Below are 23420 nucleotides of genomic sequence, written 5' to 3' on the forward strand. Positions count from 1 at the left end.
TAACATCTAAGCCAACATCAAAGTCAGTGGAGATGCAACAATCTTCAAGATTCAAGGAAAAAACCCACTCAGACCAAGAACCACTACACAGTTTATTTTACAGGGTCGTCAATAGGTTGGTCAGAACTTTTAAGGAAAACTATTTCTGCACAAAACTGCAATACATTGTTTTTATTGAATCAGTTTTTATTGAATCATCTAAAACCACCTGTTCAGCACTGACACAACTGCTGCCGCTTCATACAACACATTAGCTTGGTCCAAAGGGTCTAATGTCTAACAGTTAGCCTCTGTAAACACACCGAATTCAGCTTAGAGCTAGTTAAACAATCAAAGAAAGGTAGTTATTAGGGTGTGGAAGGTTTTAACACAAATGACTTCAGCCGTTAGGTACTTAACTAGCTAGTTAGCTAGCTAGGAGACTACTGTTGTGCCAAATATCAACAATCTCAACACAGAAAATAGCTAACTAGACCAAGCATACATAACTAGTTCCCATCCAAATCCCCTAGTATCCAGAGAGTCACGAAAAACATTTGATACCTTCAAAGTGAATAATTTTGCAATACTAGTATAGTACAGTATCCACGTCCAACAGGACAAACACTGCAGGAGGCTTAGATCACATATCCTTGGCCAAGAAATTTTATTTTTCTTCCAGATGTTATATATCATTTTTGCCACACATTTATTTTTCTATTTTTCTAAATAACAATCATTAAATAAATTACAATTATTTCTAGACAATGATATTTCACGTTAAATGACATCTTTCAGTATTTTTTAATTGAAAAACAAACTACCAGATGTGAATGTCTTTTTGTAACTCCCGTTTAGTAGTGGATCTGACATTTTGATTGCATCTAAGGAGAGAAATGTGAAAGTCCAGACATTGTTCTGTGCTGCTGCTGCAATAACTAATAAATGGTACACATAATATACTACAAGCATCTGTCAAAAGTATTTCGGTCCACCTACGAGACAATAATCATTAAACTGACAATAATCAGACAAACTACACAGACAGACAAGGGAAATATTGCTAAAAGCTTTACTTTTATACTTGTATTAATTTCCTTCATTGAGCTGTTTACCATTGCAACCATACCTAAATATGTTTTAGAAATGAATGTAATATATTTCATAATCTTTCTTTGGACAGTAAGTATCCAACATGACAACAAGTAGTAGTTGTCAGGTCGACACAGCGTCCATTGGCTATCTGCATTCCTGATTTCAATAACCATGAATTTACCAGTATAATATTGACATTAGCCAAGAAATTATTTTTGCCAAATTGTTTCTGCTTTTAAACAACTGCTATGCTGTTCAATGGACGGATTATTACCCATGTCAAATTAACACACAGCTTAAGGTTAGGTTTGTATTTGTGTTTACTTCAGCCATAAAGATGGTGACAGTAGGATAATACACAACAGGCCTTGGTCAAAGCTCAGTGATGAGATTGCTCATTAGTCTTTAGTTCCAGTTCCAATCCCTTGTCAGGTCTTGTCATTGCCACCTCACAGCTCAAAGCTCATCCCAGCATGAACTTTGAGCTCAATCGTAAGCCTGTAAGTTTTTTTATTTTAATAATTCATTGATAAATAATAATTAACTAAAGTTAAGAAACAAATCTAATCTCATAGTTTGTTTTTAAAACCAAGCATGTTGTGTTCCTTTGTAGTCATGTCAAACATTTAGTGGGCTGCAGCCAACGCATTGAGGATGGAATGACATTACATTACAACTGGTCGTTACTTGACAGTCAAATAAACTCACATTGCAAAGGAAAAGTGTGTATCAAAGCATGCAGCGCCGAAATTAGGCCTGTACTATCGGCATTCGGTTTTCCTTACCAACAAATCCAATAAATCAGGTTTATTCGTACAAGGCTAGTTTGCATGGTTCATTCTATTCATATTCACCAGGACTGTGTAGGTTACATGACAACAGGTCGTTAGAGCATCCATGGCAAAGCTCTTCAAACACGTTCCACCTTCATAGAGGCATGTGTGCCAAACATGAAGTCAAAACTGCTTAGTGAGAATAATGACTTTTAGATGACTCTTTTACTCACCACTGTCATACTGATAGTCAATAATACATCCAAATTAAGTTAGAGAGACAGAGAGAGAGACAGAAAAAGAGAGTAGAGGCTGAATGAGAAGAAGAGGGAGATAGAGCGACAAGGAGAGAAAGTGTGAAAAGGAGAGTGAGACAGAGAGTGAGGGAGAAAGAAAGTGTGAAAAGGAGAGTGAGACAGAAAAAGGAGTGAGAGAGAGAAAGGGAGGTTTTGGGTTTGATTCCCAATGAGGACCGAGTGGGAATTGTATTCACTCACTGCTGTAAGTTGCTCTGGATAAGGGCGTAAATGTAAAGAAAAGTTTGAGAGAGAATGAATGGGAGGGAAAAGGGAGAGATCAGTGAAGGTCAGAGAGTTGTCCTTCTCTCCCTTTGCCATCTCTCTCACTGATCTGTGCTGCATTTGGTTGGGAGATGATTATCCAAAATGGAGGATTAAACTAGGAACTCTAATGTCTAGCCAAATACCGTATCTGATGTGAAGTCACCTGTAATATACAGCCAGTCTTTAGAGCAGTTTTTCTTTTTCAGGTTTGAAGATTCAGAATTGGGTCGTATCCAAATTTCATCGTTATTTCTATACAGTGAATTCCTTTTTATAAAACTCTGTGTCCTGGTCAAAGCCCTACTCAGGAAATAGGCTACAATCTGGAAATACTATAGATGATGACTGCACTTCACTTTTGACCTAAAAATCTGCTAAATTAACCTAGCCAACTGCTGACCCCATTAGCTGTGAGATGAGGTGCAACAAGGTATTTTGGTGAACAAACAGTATTATTTATCATCACATTATTCATGAATAAGGACAAGTTAGAGAGATAATACATTTTAAGGTTTAAAAGCCATAACTTCATAACAATTGCAGGCTTATTCTTTTTTGCAGGACATAACATGTCATTGTACACAAATATGCACTGCATTTATGAGTGGAAAGTGTTACTTTCAAAACTGCTGACTGACATGGTACAAAACCCTAAAGCTTCTTCGTGTGAAACTCATCCAGCACTGGTCCATCAGATGAAATAACTCCAGAGCAAGACTGGAAAAGCTCAAATCTAGATGAACCGCCACTTGATTGATTTCAGGGGCATTGGACACAGACAGGTGTAATACTTATTGCTGAGAAACTGTCGTTCTCTTACACTCTGTCATTTTCTCTCCATCAATATCTCTCGCTTTCTGTCATTCTGTCTCCCATTCTCTCTCCATCAATATCTCTCGCTTTCTGTCATTCTGTCTCCCATTCTCTCTCTGTCTTTCTCCCTCTCTCTCTGTCATTATCTCTTTGTCATTCTCTCTCTGTCATTCTCTCTCTCTGTCGTTCTCTGTTTCTCTCTTTGTCACTCTCAATTTCAATTCAATTCAATTCAATTGCTTTATTGGCATAAAAACATTGCGTAAGTATTGCCAAAGCATCAATTGTTCTAAAATAAACCAATACATTTTTGTGAGATAATAACAAACTACTAACAAAAATATCTCATAGCAGAAATAAGAATAATAGAATCATACTGTAGCTGTTAATACCAATACAAATGCATACATTTCATTGAATAATCAAGAAAGATAACAATAAATAATAACAAACGTTCATAATTTCAGCAATCTACAACAACAGCAATCACTTTCAATTCCAATCTGCCTACTAAAACTATTATAATCAGAGGTAATTTCTGATGGATGCAGGTGTAGTGAGGGTCCTTCAGGCTATGGCAGGAAAATACATATTTGGCTGCAAGAGGAGCCGTTGGTCCTTCACCCATTAGTATTTGTTGTTTTTCTCTCTCCCCTCTCTCTCCCTCTCCATGTCTGTCTGTCGGTCTTTCTCTCTCTCTCTCTCCCCCTCTCTGTGGTTCTCTTCCCACTTTCGTTCTCTTTGAGGGATAGCAGTACTTATGGTGGGCATGTGTGACCTTTATCGGCTATTTCTGTCGAGATTTGATCACTCTAGCAACCCGGGTTGGGGTCAATTTAATTTATATTCAGTTCGGTTCCCTACCATTCCAATTCCGCGATTTCTCTAACCTTAAATGCACAGAAAATAAGTAGAATTTCAGTGCACTTGCTGAATATATTCGGAATGTAAACGGAACTGACCCAAACACAGCTGACCACTGTTGATGCTTCAGAAGAGTGTCCAGTTGACACACGGTCACGCTGAATGTGTGTAATAGCAACAGCTGACACGTGGCGGGTGTGGGTGTGTCCAGGGTAGAGATGGGGTATAACTATTCCTGACTATTGGAAGCCAGTCAAGTGTGTGTTGGTGTGTGTTTATGTGTGTATGTGTGTGAGATAGAATATGTGCATGTAACACAGCCTGCACATTTTACTGGACAACGTTGGTTCATAGAAATGTTACTAATGCCACCCAGTTGTAGCTCTAAATAATTGTTTCAGGTGCAATCTCATCTTTGGTCAGTTAGTGTGTTTATCGCAGTTCAATTGTGAATTACGCTTTCATTGCGTGAACTGAACAGGTTTACATTACGAACGACAGCTGCCATTCACCCAATAACTAAGACAGAGCACCTCAACGAACCACAGGTGTCAATGGCCTTAACATGTTGCTGTCATCTCTCTGAACCTGCTTGTGTAATTTGAGATAAGAAAACATGATAACATAGCTTGTAAGTGACCCTGTTTTTGTTCCTTCTCAGTCAACATTGGGCAATGTGGTGGTTCAAAAATAGTGTCCAATTGATGGTACAAAACAAACGTTCACAAAATAGTTATCTGACAAGCAAAATGTAGGTAAGATAACTTGAAACAACAGGTGTCAGGAATATGAACTTCAGTAGTGATACGTCAGATCTATTCACGTGCACATGTATAACTAAACCTCTTTTTAAAATCCTCGTGGCATGTAACAGCTTTCACAAGCAACACCGTTACGATGTTTTACATGTGTTCTAAACTGCCGTTGTTAAGGTTGGGGGGGGGCATTCTTGCTTAGCTGATTATTGGTGAGGGAATGACTGCTGCACTGGGCCCGTGAGTACAGGTCTACTGTATAAAAAAAGACAATACTGAAAAAGAAAAGAAAAATGTAGTGTAGACGTATTGATTGTATGACCTGACTCCTGGTGTTTTATTCTCCTTTCCAACAAACCAACTCGGGGAAGTGTTAGACTTCAACAGTAGCCACGGAGATACACAAGCCGCAAACGTTCACGTCCGTTACAAGTTACCGTGGAAATGTGCAAAGACAAGTGAATGTTACCAACCTTCTTCTTGGCGTTACAGTGGCAGCAGACAGTCCACATGTAGTTGAGAGTTCTCCAGAGCAGAATTATGAAGAGACCTCCAAAGAAAGTGACCATGGAGGAGGCGAGGAAAGCCCACCACATGCGCTGCCCGTTGCTATCACAGGGCACATCTGGGGAGAACGGGATGATAACATCCATCTTGGATACGCGGACAGACGGAGAGTCCGGATAGTAATTATGTTTACCTTTAGACATTATTCTGAGGCTACCGATGCCCTGGGAAAGGTTGCCATGTTCTGTTACAAGCATCCAGACGCTTTGGGTAGTTCCATCCAGTGCCCCCTACCCTGCAATTCAGCCATATTGATTCAACTAACTGCCCTGCCCGTTTTCATCAGGTCCTCCTGAGTAAATAGTGTTTTCAGCGACCTGTGACGCACAAACTTTACTTAAGAGACCCGGGAATAGTTCCCTTAACATCAGTCATTCACACATCGTAAAAAAACACCTCTAAAGGCAAAATCTGTATACAATCTGATATTTCTTAAAAACAATTTCATATAATTCCATTTTGAAAATCCTACTAAGTTTTTTATCTTCTTGTTTCCTTTTATGTACTTGTTATTTCCAGGAAAGGCAGCAGTTATCTTCGGGTGACCTGTCGATGTTCCTCCATCCGCTAACCGAATCGCGTAATGGCAATCGATGGTGGCCTCACTCATAAAACTCCACCTTGCTGAGAACCAATCGTGGCGTTCTAGGTCCGGTAGTTCTGGTCCATTAAGTGCTCTCGTTATGTCTAGTAATACTACTTTCTCTCTATGACCGCCGTTTTATTACTTACTTATTTATTTTTTAGAAACGATAACCCTTTCCATAGTGTTCATATTCCTTTTCTTGCTTCAGAAGTGGCAAGCTGATAGCGGCTGACTGTCATTTGTATTTGGAAGATGGCAAGAGATATATACAGGTAGCGGGGGTGGAGCCATCAACGATATCCGACTGTGGTCCATGATCCTCTTCTGGGTGATTCTATGGTGATAACGCGTCCGCGGTGACGTCCGTTAAAATTAAAATGTGTAACTAATAATTGTGTCACCTCACGAGTACTTGTAATACTAAAGGTTATATGGACCAAAAGATAACACAATTAACGATACACGGGGTAATCGTTTGCCGTTCCGGGATTATTCGACCATGGAATATGAGCCTATTCATTCATAGGCAAAATATTGCTTTCTGAATAATCACAGAAATATGCCCAGTTTTTTGCCTTTTCCCCGAAAACAATAGACTTCAGAAGCATTTTGTTGAGGGGACTGTCCACCTCGGCTTTACCTGTTGAATATCCACACAACGCAATCTGTTGCACTTTAGATATGTTTTTAATGTTGCCATAAAAACAAATAGGTTATCATTAATTTCACTTTGCCACACATAGCCTACACTACAACAGTGGAAAAACTAATAAATGACTACATTATTTACATAATAATGACTACATTATTTACATAATATGGCTATGCAATGAAATCAATTAGTAGTTTGGAAATTAGCCTATGCAGGTACAATGTGCGCATTAAATGTATACATTTTGCAATATTCTGTACGTGATAGTGTTATTCAGGCGTACAGAGAAATACCCATAATTTACTTAGTATGTTGCTCTCCCTGGTGGTCACACATTGCATCGATTGCCTTTAATTCATACACTTCACTGAACTTAACTCAGATGGCCACGGTATTACAAAAGGTGGGAGGACTGCGGTCCATATTACAAAAGGTGGGCGGACTGCGGTCCATATTACAAAAGGTGGGAGGACTGCAGTTATACTGTGTTAAAACTGCATTCATGCAATAAAACAAACTGCGTTATTTTGAATGCACTTGAACTGCAGTTTTTTTTAGGACCCCCTTTGGAAAGTATTCAGACCCCTTCAGTTTCTCCTCATTTTGTGTAATTGATTTCATTTCCAATTGATTATATATTTTTTGTGGCATTTCAAATTGTGAAGATTTGACTCCTTCAATTTCTTCACACTTTGTTGTGTTATAGACTTAATAAAAAAAACATTTGCCAATCTACACACAATACAAAGTATATGTTGATTGATGATATTTTCGCAAATGTACCTGAAATACACCTAATCACTTTTTATATCCTCATTTACACACAATACAGGCTAATGACCAAGTAAAAACAGGTATTTGCATATTTATTTAAAAAAACCTAAATGTCTCATTATCACATTTATTCAGACCGCTTGTTATGACACTTGAAATTGAAAAGGTGCATCCTGTTTCCATTGTTCATCCTTGAGATGTTTCTACAACTTGTATGGGATCCAGAGTTCCTGTGTGAAGATAGGAGAAACTTACAGAAGGGCAACCATCTCTGCAGCACTCCACCAATCATGACTCTATGATAGTTTGGCCAGACAAATGCCACTCCTCGGTAAAAAGCACACAATAGCTCGCTTGGGGTTTGCCAAATTGGAACATGAAGAAATCTCAGACCATGGGAAACAAGATTCTCCAGTCTGATGAAACCGATATTGAAATGTTTGGCCTGAATGAAAAGTGTCACAAAGAAGCCAGGCACCACTCATCACCTGGGCATTACTATCGTTATGGTGAAGCATGGTGGTGGCAGGATCATGCTGTAGGGGTGTTTTTCAGTAGCAGGAACTGGGAGACAGCAGTGAGGGAAGATGAATAGAGAAACGTACAGACAGATCCTTGATGAAAACCTGCTCCAGAGCACTCAGGATCTTAAATTGGGGTGAAGATACACCTTTCAATGAGACGATCACCCTAAGCAACCAGCTTAGACCAGGCTAGAGTTCCTTTGGGTCAAGTCTGTGAATATCCTTGAATGGCCCATCCAGATCCCGAACTTGATTCCAATCTAAAATCTCTGGAGAGACCTGAAAATGGCTATGAAGCAACATTCTCTTTCCAACCTGACAGAGCTTGAGAGGATCTGCAGAGAAGTATTGGGGAATCTCTGAAAGTACAGGTTTGCCAAGCTTGTCTCGCCATATCCAATATTTTAGGCCAGTGTTTGAACCCTGCTCTTTGCCCTGCATGTTTTAGGTTTCTCCCAGCCCTAACATACCTGATGTAGCTCATGAAGGACTTGATAATGAGCTGATCATTTGAATCGGGTGTGACAGAGCACCCAATTCAATGGGAGAGATTGAAAGGTGCACCCAGGAGCAGGGTTGAGAAACTCTGCTTTAGGCTGTAATAACTGTCAATGGTGCTTCATCAAAGTACTGAGTGAAGGGGTCTACCTTTCTGGAGAGATATTAAGCTAGCAGGACTTCTAAAAACATATTTTAGATGATTAGGAAAACAATTTTTATTCCATTTTAGGATGAAGCAATAACATAAAAGGTGAAGGGGTCTGAATACTTTCCAAATGCTGTACATATGCAATTATGGACAATGTTATTGTATTCACCCCTCAAAAAGTGTACATAAGCATACAGTTATTATAATCATTGCCAATATACATAGTTTCATTAAAGGTACATAAATATTGAAACAAATGAGGTACTGTAATTGAAACAAATGAGGTACCTGCAGGTGTTTGCAAATGGTCATTGTGAAACATTACTTAGCTTATTATACACTGAAAATGTATGTTTAAGACTTCTGAGAAGTCAATGTGTCATATTATAGCACCCCATTAAAAAAATTTTTTAATCTCAATTCAAACAGAGTCACTAAAGCTGAGGAAGATTTTACTTTACGTTACGTTTGTTTTTGAAAGCTGGGCTGAACCACAACGGTGAAGCAAACCAACAGCATGTTTGCCAGGTTGACATAGTTCGAGCCACTACTTCAGTTTAAGCTGTTTCTCACTTAAAAGTGGTAAACAAATTTTATATTTTGTAATGTTTTTTTCTTACAGTCCAGACACACTCACATTAATAAAACCACTACAGTTATTAAATTAACTGCAAGTTCATTATCTCAGATTTATTATTGTTACAGACATTTTCCAGAGAACCGATTAATCAAAATTATCAAAATGTAATTAATCTAAAACAGCCCTTGCCAACTATACCTGCATTGGCTAGGCCAAGCGGGATAATTGAGATCCATGGAAGATCTCTGGGTGGCATTTTCCTGTGTGAATGGAGGGCTGATTTTGTTTGCCGAACACAGAAAGTCTCTACTCTCTTCAGAAACACATGCGCACACACACACACACACACACACATGTACACACACTCTCTGTCTCAAACATGCACATGTCTCCTTTCACACACACACACACACACACACACTCACCCATGCTCAAATGTAAACACATACCCGTGTGCTCACACACCCACACACACACATATACACACACACACACATGAAGATAAGCCGCCTCTGTCATCAGCTGAGTGCCAGCTGTCCTTCAGAGTGGGGCGGGGGGGGGGGCTGGAGCCTCGGCCTCATAGTCCACTGGTAGGACACCAGGGGCATCTAACCATGCCATCCTTGGGGTGGGAGGGGGGAGTGGGCCCAGTCACTCCGTGGCTGTTTGCCAAGGCGTCTGGTTGAGTGTTGAGCACAGAACTGCCCTACATCGCCCTGCTGCCACCGGAAGAAACAACCAGGCCATCAGCCCTCGTCTCCAGGTATCTGTGAACATCTCTATGGAAACCAATACTTCGTTGTGTTCTTCTTCGGCATCACGTTGGGCCTGTGCGTGGCCACGTGCACCATTTCCTCGTGCATTTTAATTGGTCAGATTAAATTGATGAGGCAGTAGTCTGTGTGGAGTCTTAACTGTCAGTATGTGATCCTAAACTGGGGTCTGGGTCAGATGAAAACAGAGAGCAGCACCTCTGTTTTGGCAGTTTTTATGTCACCATGGAGCTGTTGTCACCTGTGCCTGTTTTTGGACTCTGTACTTTACAATCATTTTAGACTCTGTACTTTACGATCATTTTAGACTCTGTACTTTACGATCATTCCATGTTATCAATCTTAGATTGTTAGTGAGTAACAACACTAAATATTCAGATTTTGCCCTCATGTTTCATACTTACCATCTATGTCACATCCAAATTCTGTTTGTCCTGAAATGTGATGTTTATACATTTTACTCTTGTGTTTTGATTACGCACGAGCAGTGGTCCCTTGCGAGTAGCTGGTCTATCCACAGGGGGTGCGTCAGAAGACTCATGAGAAAATTGGTTTACTGGTGAAATGAATGAAGGGGTTCTTCAGAAATACTCTAGGCAGAGCAAGTTGGTTGGTACAGTAACTAAAAAAGATTGGGAATCACTGAGTCGTGGGGAACCGAAGGCTTCCTTTTAAGTTTCTTGTGGAAAAGTATGCACTCATTACTGAGAGTTTCTCTCGACAAGAGTGTGCGCTGAATTACTGAAATGTTCTTGTAAGACACAGGTTCTTACAAGCAGTTTAGTACAACAAGCTCTTAGCAGGTTGGTGTGATAACACAACTTTCAAGGTAAATAATGTGTAATAACTCATTAATAGCCACTTGTAACACAGTAATAACATGCATCAGTTTATTCATGAATAAAAAACCAATCAACATTGTTGTCCAAGGAGGAACCCTGTCCTACTTTGGAACAAAGTCCTGCGTATTTCTGACAAAGACGTCTGGAGTCTAGGGTTCCTTCCATCACCATGACACGACAGGCTGTGTGGTCTTAACTAGCCAAAGTTACAAGATAAATTGTTAAAACAAGGAGCCTAGTGAAGCAATGAAGAACCTACGAAGGAAGTGGGCATTAGTGTTAGTATATTCAAGAGATCATAATGAACACATTTAGCACCACCTGGTGGCCAATCAGCAAATACACCATCATGGAGATTTAAAGGGAAAACGGTGGTCTTTAACTCTGCTCTGTATGTTGTGTAAAAGGCGAATTGTTCCATGTATGCAAAAATGATCATGACATGTTCATAGAGACCAAAGTGAAAAGTATGGTCACTTTGTAATTTTGCACCTCTGTCACCAACTCTGAGGCACAGCTTTTCCAGGTCTACTGCGGAGTAGAAACCCCTTTCAGTGCAACAAACCATGACAACAAATCTAGCAGGCCAGTGAAGCTGCAGGCCGTCCATATGAAGTGTCATTGGGGAATCCTACAAAGACCTGTGTGCGGTAGCCAATCAGAGCAACCGTAGGACTTTATGAAACTATGTCATTTGCCAGCCCGGCCATCTCAGCACAATTTAACAAAGCTGTACCATTAAAAAGAGTATGATTTTGGAACTGCTTATGTAGTACTTTTTTTTACCCTAATTAGTATTTAATTAGTAATAAAATAGTAATAAAGATACTTCAGTGCATTTAAGTTGGATCCATATATTTCACACTGTAGTATACTTCTAACACATGACTGGAAATGGCATGCCAGTACACTTGATGAATACTCAGAGTATATTTAAAATATTAACATATAACATATATTTGAAATACATCAGGAGTATATTTAGACAGTAAAGTCTATTAAAGTCATCAGTCCAGATATTTTTCTCTAAATCTTTCATGCAAATCTTATATCACAAAAATACATTTCACTTGCTGGGGTAAGTCATTCAATGCTTCTACATAACTCTTCGTACTGTAGATCACACAAATATACACATACACCAACACATTCACTGTTGCATAATTACTGGGTTAAAAAAAAGACTACATCTAAGAGAAATAACAAATTCCTCTCTCAGATCAGTAGCCCTGCTCGTTCGAGTGCTTTATCTACATTAGTGATCAGCTGTCTCTCATAGTCCCAGATCCTCTTGTCTTCATACAGTTTTTCCCAGCTTATGTCTGGACTGGGAGCCCGAATGTGGAGCATTCGACACAGATAAGAAGGAATGTAAACCGTCTCCTCTAAGCTATGTATCACACTGTGGACCGACGTCTTAATTACTTTCCTGCATTGGTCAGAGACACAGAGGGAGAGTTGTTAGACTGAGGTTCTATTATAAGGCTGTAATCTGGTTCATGATATCATCTTGTAGGTTTAGAACAAGGGTGTCAATCTCATTCCACCAATGTCTGCTGGGTTTATTTTATTTTCAATTGGCCTTCTGTGTTTGACACTCGTTTCTAATTTGTGTTGGAAGATTCAAACCTGGGTTGTACTATCATCTTCATTTCAGAATATGGATAAATTGGCTCCTGTCTGTAGATGTGCTCCATGATATTTCTACCAGGAATGTAACTCCAGAGGTGTTCAAATCTTCCACTGGGGTCAAATTGGTTCTTATGGATGATGTGGTTCTCTACCAAGAACACTCCAGCCTGGAGAGAGATGTACTCATTTTAATAAGGTATACTGTACACAAATCCCAATGCTTTCTTTCAAACATACAAACAGGTGTCAAGAGTCCTACCTTTGGGTGTTCCCTCTGTAGTTCCTCCATCAGCTGAGGGAGGGTTTCATGCTGATATGGAGTTATAATCTCATCCAAGTCATTCAGCAGTACATAACGAGACCGGTACATTTGTCTGTAGAGACAGTCGTTCAGGGTGGCCAGCTGGCCGTAGTAGTGAATGTCCCCACCGTGTTCACCAAACAGCCAGCCAGGGGAGGGTTTCATGTATTGGTCGATAGGCCAGGGCAACACCTACAATCAAATCAATCAACCACTAAACAAACAAGCCAATCAATCATTCAGTAAATGAACAGATCAATGCCAACCTCCACAAATCCCTCCTGTTTGTAACTCTGTAGCAGTGTCTCCAGGTCTGGTCCACAGCTGGTGTTGTACAACACAACATGCTGCACACCCAGCAACCTGCAATATACAAATCAATCAGCCAGTCAGTCAGTCAACATGGCAGTCAGTCTGTCAGCCAGTCAGTCAGTCAACATGCCAGTCAATCATCCAGTAAGTCAGTCACTCAGTCAACATGCCAGTCAGTCAGCCAGTCAGTCAGTCAGTTAACATGCCAGTCAATCAGTCAGTCAACATGCCAGTCAGTCAGCCAGTTAGTCAATCAGTCAGGTAACATGGTAGTCAGACAGCCAGTAAGTCAGTCACTCAGTCAACATGCCAGTCAGTCAGCCAGTCAGTCAGTCAGTTAACATGCCAGTCAATCAGTCAGTTAACATGCCAGTCAATCAGTCAGTTAACATGCCAGTCAATCAGTCAGTCAACATGCCAGTCAGTCAGTCAGCCAGTCAGTCAGTCAGTCAACATGCCAGTCAGTCAGCCAGTTAGTCAATCAGTCAGGTAACATGGTAGTCAGACAGCCAGTAAGTCAGTCACTCAGTCAACATGCCAGTCAGTCAGCCAGTCAGTCAGTCAGTTAACATGCCAGTCAATCAGTCAGTTAACATGCCAGTCAATCAGTCAGTTAACATGCCAGTCAATCAGTCAGTCAACATGCCAGTCAGTCAGCCAGTTAGTCAATCAGTCAGGTAACATGGTAGTCAGACAGTCAGTCAGCCAGTAAGTCATTCACTCAGTTGTTATGGAAATGTTGAACTAAGTTACGTTTGAGAAATGTCCATCTTTCCAATGTATCACACAACCATTAAGCAACGCGTACGTAAATATCTTTTAAAAAAAATCTCCCTTCTTTGTCCTGCAATGTCCAAGGCTCGGCTTGACAATCTCAAATTGCCGTTAAACTGTTGGGTTATAAAAAACACATATTTGACAGTAATTCTGTGATTGGCATTGGTCCTGGCAGTATGTTTGTGAAGAAAAATATATGATTGGGCATGTTCCCCCGAACTCATGCAGAAAAAGGTGAACAAACACAAACACACAAAGACCTTATGTTTATTTTCTATGAGCATTATATTACCCTGTCTTTTTACTGACTTGGGAGTCATGATTTACTTTTTCAAATGTGACTCCTGAAGTGTAAGCAATGAGTTCCACTGCAGTGAAATCACTGGCAGGATTCATGAACGGTTCTCGAAAAATATGTAACCCAGAAGGAAGGAAAGAGGTATGTCCAGGGGGCGGACCTTAACTTTCACTCCCCTGGAAGCTCCGCCTCTGGGTATGAAAAGTCTAGGGAGAAGCAGTCTCACCACGTTTACAGCCTGAACTTTTTTTCAACTTTTAAATTTCAACTTCAGATTTAAACACTCTAACAATAGCCTCCTTAGATTTTGGAAAAAACAGCCAATCTCCTCTAGTCATTCATCCATGTTGAAAACTGTGCGACTGAGTTAACTTAGCTAGCATTGACACAGACACAGAGGCCTACACAAATGCAGACACACCTGGAACTCACCTGTACATCTCCAGAGTCTGGGTGACCTGAAGCACATTGTTATAATCACCAAATATATTGGACACACAGACAGTGAAGTTGAACTGAATCTTTGTTTCTTCATCAAGATTCTGGATGCGTAGAAAGGTATGGTTCACAGAGAGCTTGAAGTCGGCTTGTGTGGAAATGGTCACATGTGACCCATAGCAGCCAGGAGGACTTTGACAAAGGACATCAGTGGCCACAAAGGGAAAACCTTGGGCTTTATAGAAAATACAAAGTCAAAAGTCAAGGTTTTAGTTAGAAGTGTTTTCAAATACACATTTAGTGAAACATTAAATATTAATTTGAATTATACAATTAACAACAATACCAGTCAAATGTTTGGACACAGCTACTCATTCAAGGGTATTTCTCTAGTTTTATTATTTTCCACAATGTAGAATAATAGTGAAAACATCAAAACGATTAAATAACACGTGGAATCATGTAGCAACCAAAGAATTATCAAAAATATTAAAATACATTTGATATTGTACATTCTGCCCCAATGGCAGCTTTGCATACACTTTGTATTCTCTCAACCAGCTTCATGAGGTAGTAGCCTGGAATGCATTTCAATTAACAAGTGTGTCTTGTTAAAAGTACATTTGTGGAATTTCTTTCCTTCTTAATGCATAAGTGTGGGTACAAAGAGGGTGAAAAGGTAGGGTGGGTATACAGAAGACAACTATTATGTTTTTTTTTTAAATAGCCTTCAATGTGTATATGTGTCCAAATATTTGAATGGTACTGTAGTAAATTGTATAATGCTGCAGAATACTGTGGCAGCCATGATGGTTGAGCATGTCCATTCACAGGCATTGTCACCAGCAAAGCAACCCCACACCAGCACACCTCCTCCTCCAATCTACATAAGGAGATCATCCGTTCACCAGTTCAAATGGACTCATCAGACAGTGGATGTGGAGTCCACCAATGGCATTTATTTGCATGTTGTGAGTTTGTTTAGGAGATGAGGACCAGGGCTTTTTTTGTATTCCCTTCAAGAGCATGTCAGCATTTATGGAACACTATATTGTCTAGCTGTTGATGGACGTAGTTATGTTGACAATATGATAACTATACCTTACCGAAGAACTCAGGGTGAAGATGAACTACAGCCTCTGTTCCGTTTGCCCAGTGAGTTCCACAGTAGAACACACAGTAGAGAGGCTGGACAGAGTCCTGACGGAAGATGCTGATGATCCGTAAAGAGTGTCCCATTATACGATCTTCCATGTAGGCCCCCACCATGAAGTGTCTGGTGCCACTGACAGGCGTGATGGACTCCTCAGAGATGTGGTGCAGCCCGAGGTGATGGTGGTCAGTGTCGCCTGGTTCTTGTGAACTGAGGAATGGACTTAAAGTAATAGATGTTCTATCTGTTGGTGTTTCTAATGAAATATTGTGTCTGAAACAATATAGCTGCTAGGGGACACACTATATACAGTTATAAATGCAGTTCATCCAAATGATTTACCATACCTGGGCATGTTGACGACATACGTGTAATAGACTACAAATGTCAAAACGGAAATCAACAGGGGAGAAAACATTGTCTTTAATGAAAACCTCTTCGCCATCTTCAGGCAGTCCTGGGAAGACAGTTCATAAGAAAAGACGGGGATGTATGAGTGACAGTGAACTCCGTTGGCATTTGGTTATTTTAACTATGGGGTTAGAATTCAGGAAATGCAGTCAAAATGTCTAATTGTCAGGAAATGTCCTTCAGAAATGTGTGTAATAGTCCTATGATGATAATACAAAGGTATGTGAACACCCGAACATCACATCCATATGAGCTTGTGGGACATCCCTTTGTAAAACCATGGACATTCATTTGGAGTTGAACCCCCTTTGGCAGCTGTAACAGCCACCACTCTTCTGGTAAGGCTTTCCACAAGATATTGGAGTGTCTCTGTGGGAATTTGTGCCCCTTCCGCAAAAAGAGCATTTGTGAGGCAAGCACTGATGTTGGATGAGAAGGCCTGGCTCACAATTGCCATTCCAATTCATCCCAAAGGTGTTCAGTGGGGTTGAGTTCAGGGCCCTCAAGTTGAAGAGAGAGGTTAATGCCACTTATTTCATGTATGCAAACAACATAGTATATCTTTCAGAAGGGGAAAAAATGTGTGCAAATACTGAACCTGTCCAGAGCATTGCCGTGAAAAATACCCAGTTGAAACCTTCTTGTAAGTTTATTATGTTGCTCTCAATCCAGTTAAGGAGATAGTAAGTATTCGTAGTGAGATATTTCCATTAAGAAATGTATTATAATATTATATTATAATATTCTTTTTTATTACTGACATACGTTTATAACTACAAAAACTCTAATTGCAAAATTGTACAATGTTAGTAACAAAGTTCTAACATTTGACCACACTGACACATTTCTAAACAACTGAAATATAAAGCAAAAAATGTAAACATTGCATATGGAATCACAAGTCTTCTTTATACATCAGTTGTAAAATCAGAGATCTCTGCTGCTATTTAACAGATGCAGCAGTTTTATTCAAACCTAAAGTTAACACTAGTTAAGATCCAAAAACATTTGCCATGCCCATGCTAAAATGCACTTGTTGACAGACCAGATCAAAGCCAAGACAAACAAATATGACTATTGCTTTAGTGATACACAAACTTAAAATTATATAAAAAACTAACCAGCCAGATGAAGCGAGGAGAGCACATTGGTTGAGCGTTGTCCCTGCGATTCCAGCTTGGTTGTAAATGCTTGGTGGTTTGAAATAATTTCACTGTTGATTAATGGTAGCTAGTTAAAATAAGGTCAGTTTTGTTCTTGGTGGCGACACCATTAGATAACGGTTGGATGACGAATATAAATCCAGCCATAATAGATGAAGGCCACAACAGCAGATTCCTAGCTTTGCCCAGTTTTGCCTTCAAAGTAAAGGTTGCTAATTTAAAGTAAATAAAATTTATCAAAACATTTAAAACTACACATTTCAACCAGATAAAGCTAAACAATATTGGAATGTATGAATAATATTAAATGATAGGGGGCAAAAATGTAATTCCACATACTGGATGTATTCTATTTAAAGTCTTCACAGTTGTATTCCTTGATTGACACTAAATACGGTACACCCCCTTTCACGAGGGTCTTTAAACTAAACCATTCAGTCCAATATGTGGGGAAAACCATGGATGGTTGAAGTAGTTTCTTAGAGATCGTTTGCATATTCCGAACTTTATACAAACAACCTACCTGTCCTTTACAGACTGGTGTGCTTGTCACATTATGTATGTGAATCAAACCACAAATATATAGTGTTATAGAACAAAGTGTTACAATTGACCAGACGGACTGAGTTAGTTGTAACAGTGCTTGGGGTGTATTGTAATGCAAACAGATCTTTAACCGAAATGCCACGTTCAACCCTAACGGGTATATCGGCATGCTTTGCACAACCTTGCTGATAAGATGTCTGTGGGGGCGGCTCACCCTACAGTGTGATCGGTAAACATCCTTTACCAAATACACTGTCCAATCTATCTTCTGCCAAAATGGGGATGGCCCTAGAACAGTGGTTGTTCCACGGCCACAGTCCTGACTTATATCTGGGAGCTGGATGTGTCTGTAGTTGTTTTCAAGACTTTGTCAACCATCCGTTTGATCTCCAATTCAGACTGATGCACTTTGTCTTGAACTGTACCACAATCTGTCTCTAACTTATCTGCTCTGTTCTAAACTCCAATTCAGACTGATGCACTTTGTCTTGAACAATACCACAATCTGTCTCTAGCTTATCTGCTCTGTTCTAAGCTATGTCTAACTCTTTAGTGTCTGTCTCATACTTGGAACCATCAAGATCCATCCATCAATAGCATTTTTTCTCCTCTTTCTCAGCCTTCACTTTGGCTCCTAAGCAAGCGTACATTAGTGGAACTACGTGGTGTGATTTGTCTCTCCCTCTCTTAGTGCAGTAGCCCGGCTCGTTCCAGGGCTTTATCTAGATTAGAGAACAGTTGTCTCTCATAGTCCTGGATCCTCGTTTCTCCATGCAGTTCCTCCCTCCACTAAGAGTCTCTGGAACTCTACTGGAGGGATGGAAACCAAAGATATTCTTATAAAGGATATTCCTTCATTTGGGGTTTTGGTTATGGTGGAAGAGAGCTCTGTCTTACTGCCATCTTGATCCAGAATCAAGGACTACTGGGCCTGCTCAGCAGGTGTACACATGCCACAGAGCATGACAGGATGTTAATTGCTTTTATTGTATCACACAGTACACCGATATGAAAACATCTGCATTAGTTATGTTCCTCCACTCATTTATTCAGGTCCTTTAATTTGTCACCTGTCTGTAGACTAACTTTTAACTGACAAAAAACCCAATAAGACCTATGGAGCTGTGTCTGTAATTGTGATTTAGTAACTTCAAAGTAACAGACTTTTTCCATTTGGTCTTTAACTTATTTTGTCCACCATCTGTATGGTCTCACTATTGTAAGTTGCTCTGAATATCAGCCAGTGCTTAATTACTTGAATGTACAAGTGGCTAAAACCTAGGAATACTATTCTCAATTCAGACTTTGTGGTCATTCCCTCACCTGAACACTCTCTGCCCCTCCTCTTTCTTCCAACTCTGTAGTGTTCATAAAGGTTAATTAAGGTCCAATTAAGGTTAGAAATGCAAACTCAGTGCAAACTTTAAAGTGTCTACTAAAAACTCATCTCTACAGCACGGTTTATAATTAGGTGTAGCCTAGCCCGGGGGCGTGAAGGTGACCAGTAGGCTTGATACTGTCCACCCTTGCTGTCTTGCCAGGTGGGCTCTCGTCGCCACTGGGATGCCCTCTCTCCAATGCCTTTCGGGGGAAGAGTCACTGGCTTGTTGTTGACTCTCTGTTGCGCACTTGTGCAATTGGGCTGTACGCTGCTGGCAATACTCGGCCCTCATTCAGGGGGGTTGCGGTTGGTGGGTGTCTCTTTGGTTGATGCCTGGCAATGTGGGTGGATTGATTTCCTGCCTGTTGGGCCCTGTCCGGGGCCTCGCCCGGGTAGGGCCACAGTGTCGCCGGACCCCCCTGTCTCATTTCCAAGGTGTTACGCTGCTATGTTATTGTGCTGGGGGATATGAGGAATGCACTTCTAACTTTTCTCAGTATCCTCCAGTTTTAAATTTTAGGAGGAGATGAGGTCCTGGTCCACACCTGCGGATTACCTGGTTTGGGGGGCCCGTTGCTGTCCCTGTCCTTGTCCACCTGGTCATACTACTGACCTAGTCTAAAATCAAATAGCCACTGGATTTAGCCCAGAGAAATGTGTTAATTATTCCAATTGGACTCTTAATATCTCACCCGGCACAGCCAGAAGAGGACTGGTCACCCCTCTGAGCCTGGGTCCTCTCTAGGTTTCTTCCTAAAATTCGGCCTTCTTAGGGAGTTTTTCCTAGCCACTGAAATCCAACACTACTGTTGTTTGCTCCTTGGGGTTTAAGGCCGGGTGTCTCTGTAAAAGCACTTTGTGACAACTGCTGTTGTAAAAAGGGCTTTATAAATACATTTGATTGATTGATTCATAGAGGGCAAGGGGGTGACTGGAAATTACTGTCAGTATGAGAGGGGGGAGGAGGAGAGCGATAAACAGAGAGGCAGAAATAATTTTCTAAGTGACAGGTAAAGACAATTTGGATTTCACAATCCTGCTGAAACTCAATTATATTGTATGCTATCATTTTATATAAATGTGATTTCTATTAACAATAATGTATGACACAATAAAACAAAACAAACATTTTGTCCCTCAAAGGGCATTTGTTATTTAAATTACCTCAACAAGAAGCCCTTTGAGGCATTCTTTTTTGAAGACAGACACCCTGTTAAAGCAATGGGCAAGTAACAGAATAGTTATGGTTCAAAGGTCAGAGTTGACATGGTCAACACACTATTGCTGTGCCCCTACATCACAACTGTAAATGGATCTGTGTGAATATACTCATTAATTATTAGAATTTCATAGTGATGGAAATGTTTTGATACCTCACCCTTCTAATTTCAAGTCAGTTGAGAGTTCAGGTGTATGTATGTGTTTTTGTATTTTTTATAATATGGCTATACTGGCACAATGCTGGTTAAAGTATTGCCCATTTTATGGATTACCCAAATTTGCGGATGTGCCTCAGAAGTCTGTGTGTGTAGTATATGTGAACAGGTTCTACTATGAATGAGCAAAGACAACCAAAACTGCAAATAAAAAACAAATGCAATGATGTGCAAGTCATTTATCCTTAGAGTCAATAAAAAATAGTACAAAGACAATGTATCAAATACATGCCCATTTTGAATTTGATGGCAGCAACACATTTCAGAAAATGTGGGACAGGGGCATGTTTACTACTGTGTTGCATCACCTCAGGGGCAAAATCAAAGGTGTTGCGTTTATAATTTTGTTCAGTGTACATTTGATTGATATTTGATATGTGAGCAAAGTCAGATCAGAGATTGTGCCCACATTGTGTACACGTTTTGAAGTATGTTTTATCTTTATATCCATGTGTTATGTATAAGAAGAGTCATGAGTGGGGGTGGGTATCAATGTAATTGTTTTTATTTTGAAGTTAACAAAACAAAAAAAATTACCATGTGTGAATTATAATAGTTTCTTTCAATAAAATTTGGTTGCAATACACTGTGTCTTCATCTTAATTTATCTTACTAACTAATGAGTTATATTGTGCCTTCTGTAATTATTTTGGTTTTCTATTCCAAAAGCTTAGATATTAATTCAGATACTATAAGGTTAAGGTATAGATTTGCTGTTTTTTAGGGAGTGTCCCTCTCTGAGCCACCTCCTCTAAGGTGTCCAGCTTGATCCCCAGCACAGAGCTGGCCTTGATCAGTTTATTGAGCTTTTCCGCATCTCCAGACCTGATGTTGGAAACCCAAAACACCACCTCAAAGAAGATGGCACTAGACACCACAGACTGGCAGAACCTATGCAGCAGTGTACTGCATATGTAAAAGTACAAATTGTGGTGTGTCAGTCATAACAACCAAAAAATCCAGAAAAACGCATGTCAAAAAACGCATGTCAGAAACATCTGACCTTTATGATTGCCAACAAGGATTTTGCCAAGTCATGTTTGGCAGAGGGGTCGTATACTTATTTCACTCATTAAAATATAAATCAATTTATAACATTTTTGACATGGGTTTTTCTGGATTTTTTTGTTGTTATTCTGTCTCTCACTGTTCAAATAAACCTACCATTAAAACTATAGACTGATAATTTCTTTGTCAGTGGGCAAACGTACCAAATCAGCAGGGGATCAAATAATGTTTTCCCTCACTGTATATATCATGGGCAGGACCGTTGATTGGTCCTATATATTGTGGTCAACTGAAACGCTCAACGACACCCATTGGAAATTCCCATATCCTAAGAATTCATGTTTGCATCTTTTGTTGTAAACAGCATCATTCCAACATATTTGTGGCACAGTAAAACATGTAGTAATAATACAATCTAGAAAAAGAGATTCATGTAGTATGAGTTGGTTTTGGATTGTGATGGACTACTTAGCATCTATATAAGTTTAGATGTTTTCTTACAAATTATGTATAGTTAAATGGTTGCCTGTAGTGCTTCGGGTGAAACAATACTTTGGGTGAAAAGATTATATTGAAAAAATACAACTTAATCCATTTTAAGATGTAAGATGAACGCGAACGGAGCGCAGTGGTCTACAATGGCCGCAGCGTACAATGCTCTTAACGTAGCAAAATGTTACGGCTGTGCAAACAGAATGAAGGAGCCTGCACATGTATTCCCGCCCACGTGAATGTCATTAGCATAAAAAATGATAAAACATTTGAATTATCGATCTCAAAAATTCATTTTTGGAGATCTCAAATGTAAATGATTGAGATAAATGAATGATTAATTACTTAATCTAGAAACGAGTTGCTATGAATAAAGGTCCTATCTTCTTATGAATGACTGGTTTGTCATTGAGTCAGTGTCGCTGATGCAAAGTAGGCCCTTCTTTACCAAACACCAAGTAACGAAATTAAGATACAATTATGAGTCATTAGCAAACTGTTAGTTAAACATTAAACTGTTGGTTACTTTAAAACTAACCTTCATCTGGGTGATGACAAGGATATGGGAATATTTGATCTGTTAACTGGTTGCCTATGTCAGATCTATCGCATTTTGATACACTTAAAATTAAGGTATTTGGTATCTTGTTTTAAAATACATTTTGATGTATCTTTACCCATCTCTGCTTATGCTATATATCATCCAGGTAAAATGTGCATTCACAAAATAAGTCAAGGAGGATAGCCTGTCTCGCAGAAGGCGATAGGCTGGAACGGGATTTCTGGAACAAGATCAGGAGAAACGCGGCAAAAGCATTGATTGCTCACTGGGTAGCACCGTGCTCCAAAAATTATAAATTGACATATACTGGCATTGAACTTTTTTTCCTGAAGAAATCCTACCTAGTGCAGCTTTAACAAAGTTGTGTTGGCGCTGGTGTTTAGGGCATCACTCTGATTGGCTGTAGGTGTTAGGGCATCACTCTGATTGGCTGTAGGTGTTAGGGCATCACTCTGATTGGCTGTAGGTGTTAGGGCATCACTCTGATTGGCTGTAGGTGTTAGGGTTGTTTGGTTGAGCAAAAAAAAAGAGAAAAAACATGAATCCCTTCATCAATGCAGTTCTTCTGTTTAATAACTGTGCAACCTTCTCGATAGTACTGAATACTAACATTGACTGACTAATTAATAATGATATTTAAGCCAATCAATGGGCCCCCCAGGCATTGGCCGGGGACAATGTTCAAGGTCCCCTCTTGTCAGTGTCACTGCTCAGGAACGCG

At 39.8% G+C, this 23420-nt stretch overlaps 2 protein-coding genes across 27 annotated transcripts in view; both read right to left on the reverse strand.

The window, feature by feature from the left end:
* LOC105010141 (calcium-activated potassium channel subunit alpha-1) overlaps positions 1-6278 on the reverse strand; it is a 110890-nt gene extending 104612 nt beyond the window's left edge. For 12 of the 26 annotated variants that reach the window (XM_020047168.3, XM_020047167.3, XM_020047165.3 and 9 more), the window contains exon 1: positions 5316-6277. In XM_020047168.3, the coding sequence (XP_019902727.1) occupies positions 5316-5606 (291 nt within the window). In that variant the 5' untranslated portion in view covers positions 5607-6277. Of the gene's footprint in view, positions 1-5315 lie in introns of all 26 variants that reach the window. The other 14 variants (XM_020047160.3, XM_020047174.3, XM_020047172.3 and 11 more) reach the window with 2 other exon arrangements.
* Positions 6279-11765: 5487 nt separating this feature from the next.
* Positions 11766-17309, reverse strand: LOC109615852. Its single transcript, XM_020047138.2, has 8 exons — positions 17233-17309; positions 16048-16157; positions 15654-15910; positions 14542-14782; positions 12989-13085; positions 12681-12914; positions 12419-12588; positions 11766-12218 (listed from the first exon to the last, which is right to left on the reverse strand). Exons 1-8 carry the CDS (start codon positions 17257-17259, stop codon positions 12005-12007), a joined length of 1350 nt encoding a protein of 449 aa, XP_019902697.2. The 5' UTR covers positions 17260-17309; the 3' UTR covers positions 11766-12004.
* Between the last annotated feature and the right edge of the window lie 6111 nt (positions 17310-23420).

This window comes from Esox lucius, chromosome 6 (assembly GCF_011004845.1).
Source record: "Esox lucius isolate fEsoLuc1 chromosome 6, fEsoLuc1.pri, whole genome shotgun sequence".
Taxonomy (NCBI): Eukaryota; Metazoa; Chordata; class Actinopteri; order Esociformes; family Esocidae; genus Esox; species Esox lucius.